This window comes from Salvia splendens, chromosome 12 (genome assembly GCF_004379255.2).
Source record: "Salvia splendens isolate huo1 chromosome 12, SspV2, whole genome shotgun sequence".
NCBI classification, from domain to species: domain Eukaryota; kingdom Viridiplantae; phylum Streptophyta; class Magnoliopsida; order Lamiales; family Lamiaceae; genus Salvia; species Salvia splendens.
This window is the reverse complement of record NC_056043.1, coordinates 18,959,374-18,964,690: the sequence shown is the minus strand read 5'-3', so window position 1 is coordinate 18,964,690 and position 5,317 is coordinate 18,959,374. Positions and strand designations below refer to the sequence as shown.

At 33.9% G+C, this 5,317-nt stretch overlaps 1 protein-coding gene across 4 annotated transcripts; it reads right to left on the bottom strand.

The window, feature by feature from the left end:
• Positions 1-1,505: 1,505 nt before the first annotated feature.
• Positions 1,506-4,277, bottom strand: LOC121759754 (chorismate mutase 1, chloroplastic-like). Of its 4 annotated transcripts, none has more exons than XM_042155441.1 (6): positions 3,951-4,277; positions 2,794-3,025; positions 2,630-2,716; positions 2,263-2,415; positions 2,019-2,111; positions 1,506-1,943 (listed from the first exon to the last, which is right to left on the bottom strand). In XM_042155441.1, exons 1-6 carry the CDS (start codon positions 4,112-4,114, stop codon positions 1,707-1,709), a joined length of 966 nt encoding a protein of 321 aa, XP_042011375.1. In that variant the 5' UTR covers positions 4,115-4,277; the 3' UTR covers positions 1,506-1,706. The 4 variants fall into 4 exon arrangements, with proteins under 4 accessions (XP_042011375.1, XP_042011377.1, XP_042011376.1 ...); XM_042155443.1 differs by having other exon boundaries at positions 2,794-3,016; positions 3,951-4,276; XM_042155442.1 differs by having other exon boundaries at positions 2,263-2,406; positions 3,951-4,275.
• Between the last annotated feature and the right edge of the window lie 1,040 nt (positions 4,278-5,317).

The following is a 5,317-nucleotide window of genomic DNA, read 5'->3' as shown; positions in this document are numbered from 1 at the left end:
ATTTAGTTCGTTAGGATTAGATTATTTTCTTTATTGTAATACTAGGTAGGGCTGTCAATTTTTGACACGATACGATAACACGACATGAACCGGCATGAAATTAATGGGTTTGGGTCAGAGCTTATTGGGTTCGTGTCCTTATCGGGTCGACCCATTAAAGACACGAAAATTTCATGTCGTGTTCGTGTCGTGTTCGTGTCGGGTTCGTGTTCGTGTTCGTGTCGGGTTCGTGTTATCCGTTAACAAATAATATTTTAATATTATTAATTCTTATTATTTTCATTTTTCAATATTTATTAACTTGACTCTCATAGTCTCATATGGTCATATCTCATTGAAATCATTTAAATATTTAATCACTTTCCAATATGTGTTGTTATCGTGTCGTGTTAACCCGAAGTGGTTCGTGTCGTTAATGGGTTCGTGTCGTGTTCGGGTCTGAGGGTAGCGGGTCGTGTTCGTGATCGTGTTTTGGGTTTTCTTAACAGGTCGTGTTCGTGTTTGTTGTTATCGTGTTCGTGTCGTTATCGTGTTGACACGATAACGACCCGACACGCACGATTTGCCACCCCTAATACTAGGGGTGTGTTATATTGCTAACTTATATTTAAATTGCTAACTACAACTAAATCATAGACATTAGATCTTCAAATCAAGTGTCAAAATCTATTATTTTCGAGTATCAATGTATCCTACAAAAAAATGTCAATTAGGGTATTTATATCTATTAACAATAAAGTAGTTATAACTAATTTTAAAAATTATCTCAAAAGTTTAAATGCATATAACTATCTCAATTTAAATTATTTTTCACACGACATATATAAAATTAAATATAGTTTTATAAGGATTTTAACGAGATCTCACTTACATATGTTCCGATGTCAAAATTTGGAAAAAATTATTGAGTATTCGTATTTTTGTAGTGCTAGATTAATGTAAACATAGCTAATAAAATATGTCAACATAATATATATAAAATGCCAATTCGAAATTATGTTGACATATTCCAAACATCACATTGATATGTTTAATACACTATATTAATATTTTGATCCAAAACCCTAAATTTAATAGATCTTTTATTTTTTTTAAATTTAAGTAATAATAAAATAAAATTACACATAACAATTTATACACTATTAGATTTCTAAAATTCTATGGTCTAAAATTTGTAAGTGTAGTTAGCAATCGATCATAATACTAAAATATATTTTTGTATCCTATATATTGTAAATGTGTAAAATATTTAATCAGAAACATCTGCATCCCATAGCTCCCTTTCTCTTTACAAAATTTTTCTGTTACGTAATACTCCTAATTATAATGCGTATCATCCTCCCGACTCCACCTAGATTCATCTCTCGTCTGAAGATTTTGAAATATTTGCTAGTATTCGTTTTGATATCTTGAATCTTCATACCAAGGAAGGAAACCTACCATTTATTATCTCATAAATTTACTCCATGCGAAGAGGTACTTTTACATTTTTACACCAAAATAACTGAGACAAATTAGTGCTAAAAATATCAACAGGATCAATATCCGGATTTACAACAAATACATAGAAGCAGTCACAACAAAAGTTCTCCATTGATCAACAAATGTAAAGATCTCCATTCCCATAACTATCATCTACAATGAACTAGTATGCTATGAACAGATTCAGATCCCCTTCTTCAACACGATTGATTCCTCGTTTCAATTTAATCGAGTCTTCTCAAAAGATACTCAACCTGAACTTGCTTTGTCAATGGCATGATCCAATCCCAGTAAAGATCAGCAACTATGCTTGGGTTTATTTTGTAGACTGCCTCAGTGTTGTCTTCTCCACCAGAGAGAGTCACTTCTTGCCCGTATGTTTGGGTTTTCATCTCAACTCTTCTCCTGATAAGCTCTTCCACTTCTGGGTATGTCAGCAAATTCATTAGTCCATCTCTGTCCTGCATCATCATACAAAATGTTTAGGTTTACCATGAAAGGATGATGGGGAAGAGACACTAGCAATGCCAACTTACTTTTGCTTTAATGGCAGCACTGTAGGTATCAGGGGATTCTCGAAATTTCGCTTCAGCTACAAATTTACCATAGTGGATTCTCTTTGACAGAGCCTACAAGTAAAGATGGATTGAGATATGGTTGTTTTGAGGATATGCATTCATATATTTTGATATTTAGAAAACAGGAAAAACGTAATTCAATACCATAAAAAGCAGACTATGATCATTTAACATGAGTTGTGTGATCAAATGAGAACCATACCTGCAAACATATTGTGTCGGATGTAGCAGAGGATCCGCAATTACCATCATCACCTTGTTTAACTAATCTAGGGAGGAGATTCTTGAAATACATGTCCCAAATTTGAGCATTAATATTGATAGTGTTTGCTGCAGGATGGAGAACCTGTGGAAGCTTCAAGAAAATACTCAATTGAGAGACGAGATTATCAAAATTAAACAGCTTAGCCAAAAGAACACAAAGATTCTATTCACAAATTGTCGTCTATGAGATCAATTCATGTCTAGGTGCTTTTGTTTACATCTATCTAGTTATCCTGGATAAGCAAAGCAGGAGCTTCGATTGGTAAGGAGATAGTGAATTTAATAGTGTTCGTTCATTACTTCACCTGTGGATACTCATGTGGAGGCAACATTGGCCCTGGTAAGATATCAAGGAAGAAAGGATGCTCATCAGGACTCTTGTATCTTCCAACCTAAATCAAATACCAATGAAACATGAATAAGCTTGCTTAGTATATCGAAAACGACTCTGGTGTTGTTAAAAACATACTGTTGCGTGAAGCTTTTCGGTTTTTTTAAGCATGTACTCGATCAAAGAGCCGCTGAATCCTTCCACGGAAAAAGCATTAGGATCGTATGTTTCTCCATTGAAACAAAATTGAGCTCTCTCCACAAGACCAAATATAATGCTATCCTCTTGGCGTATCAATGAGTTTCTGATGCCATCAAGGGTATAGCACTCACTCTCATCTATCCTTCGTTTTCCTTCAAATCTGTTCCCACTAACAATTAATTTATCTATTCAGCAGATGAGAGAACATAAAATTAGTTGTCCAGTACAAATGTGTGGTGAATTATTTAAACAAGAGGCATCGAATACAACTAAGGACTACTCCCTCCGTCCCATTTTTGCACGAGGTTTTTAAAAAATGATACTACCTCTATCCACCATTTAAAAAACATTCAACCATTTACTTTATTCCATTTTTAGTAAGCGAACCACACATTCCACCAACTTTTTACATTAACAATCCAATATAAAACTAATACTTTAAATGGATTTTACATTCCACTCACTTTCTCTTTTAGTTTTATTCACAACGTCAAACAATTTTCTAAAATCCATGTTGAGTCAAAAAGACTCTTTAAATAGTCGCTGAGGGACGGATGGAGTGTAAAATAGTTAAAGTGAAGAGAATATAAAGCAAGAGATAGCATAATTCTCAATAACTCCACTTTAACTCTTTTATACTCTCTTCGTCCATGAAAAATAGAGTACATTTGTCATTTTTGTTTGTCCAAGAAAAATAGAGTACATTTAAAAAAGGAAAGCTTTCAACAAAGAGATAGCATAATTCTCTATAACTCCACTTTAACTCTTTTATACTCTCTCCGTCCATGAAAAATAGAGCACATTTATCATTTTTGGTTGTCCAAAAAAATACAGTACATTTAAAAAAGGAAAGCTTTCGATAACTTTTCTGTTACTTTTTTTTTCATTCTCTCTTACTTACTAATTCCACGTTAAAACTTGTGTCATTCATATTATGTCCTATTTTTCGTGGACGGAGGGAGTATTAAAAATGAACCGCCGTTTTATCTGAAAGATTCTCCGATAAAGATTAAGAATGCGAAATCATGTGTCGCAAATTGAAAAAATAAAATACAAAAGTATTTGGGTAAAACCATGAAAATAGAATTTAGTACCCAAGAGTAGGTGCTGCTGAAGCTGAAGCTCGAGCGGGAATCCTGAAATTCGTGGAGCTCTGAAATGGGAGGGTGCAATTCCTTTCCCAAGATTTGTGTGCGAAACGGGGCGAGGGTTTAGAAATGCAGGTGGAAGAGGCAGCAGTCAACAGCTTAGCCTCCATCTCTGAAAGAAAAGTAAAGTAAAATGCAGTTTGGAGAAGCGACGAAGAAAATGAAAAGAGATTTCAGAATGTAAAGTGAAGTGTTTGATGCGTTGTGGTAGTTGAGAGAGAGATGGGTAGGTAACAGGTTCCGTAGATGACAAGGTCTCCAAGATGTTGGTGGCCGTTATTATTTTTATGAATATCTACGACTTGGAAGATGCATATTGGAAAATTCAAACATGTTATTGTTAGCCATTCAAAATAGGGAGCCCTATAAATCCTCTCCATTCTTATTTGACAACCATTTTGATTTTCTTTTATTTTTTTTTCAAATACTACTCCTTTCGTTTCATAGTAATTGAGTCATTTTTTCATTTTAGTACGTTCCATAATAGTGAAGTCATTTCCCTTTTTAGTACATTCGTACCACAAAAATATGTACTTTTTCTTTTTTAGTATATCCCACAAGAATATGCACTTTCCAACTTAGAAAAGTATTTTCTCTCTAATAAGGTTGGACTCATTCTCCACTAATAATATTTTAATTATTTTTTCTCTCTATCTCTCTCTTACTTTACCAATTTTACATTAAAACTCATGCCGAACCCAAAGTGCATATTCTTTGGAGACGGAGGGAGTATTTAATACTGCATTACACACTTTTTTCTTAATCTGCATGCTGAAAAGCAATGCCTTCACTACTATGGAACGAAGGGAGTACTACTTTTTCTATCCCCGAAAAATATGAATATTGATTCGGCCCAAATTTTAGTTGCAAAAATAAGATAGAGATAAATGGTAGTGTAAGTAATGTTAGTGAGTAATAATCATCACATCATTAGTAATGTAGCGTAATGATATAAGTTTAAATAAAATGATGTGTAGGGGTAATGTGTTGTTTAACTATTTCAAAATTAGAAAGTCCATATTTTTCAGGAACATACTAATACTCCCTCCGTCCTATTAAAGATGCCTCATTTTCCTTTTTGATTTGCAAGATGACTCATTACTAAAAATGAAAATACATTTCTCTCTACTTTATTCCATCTCTTTTACTTTACTCTCTCTACTTCACACACATAATAAAGTTGCATAAATTCCAGTGTCGCCCAAGGAAGATGTCACGACCGCCCTTTCTAGGGTCAATAAATGCGGGTGGTCGCGACTAATAGGACTTTAAGAAATGAGAATTTTTCTAGGGTTTCAATAAGGAGTTTGACC

Coding starts and splice junctions, on each gene's coding strand:
- LOC121759754 (XM_042155441.1), bottom strand. CDS start 4,114: ATGGAGGCTAAGCTGTTGACTGCTGCCTCTTCCACCTGCATTTCTAAA. Junction 3,026..3,950: donor TCAGCAGCACCTACTCTTGG/GTACTAAATTCT, acceptor ATTAATTGTTAG/TGGGAACAGATTTGAAGGAA. Junction 2,416..2,629: donor CTCCACATGAGTATCCACAG/GTGAAGTAATGA, acceptor ATTTTCTTGAAG/CTTCCACAGGTTCTCCATCC.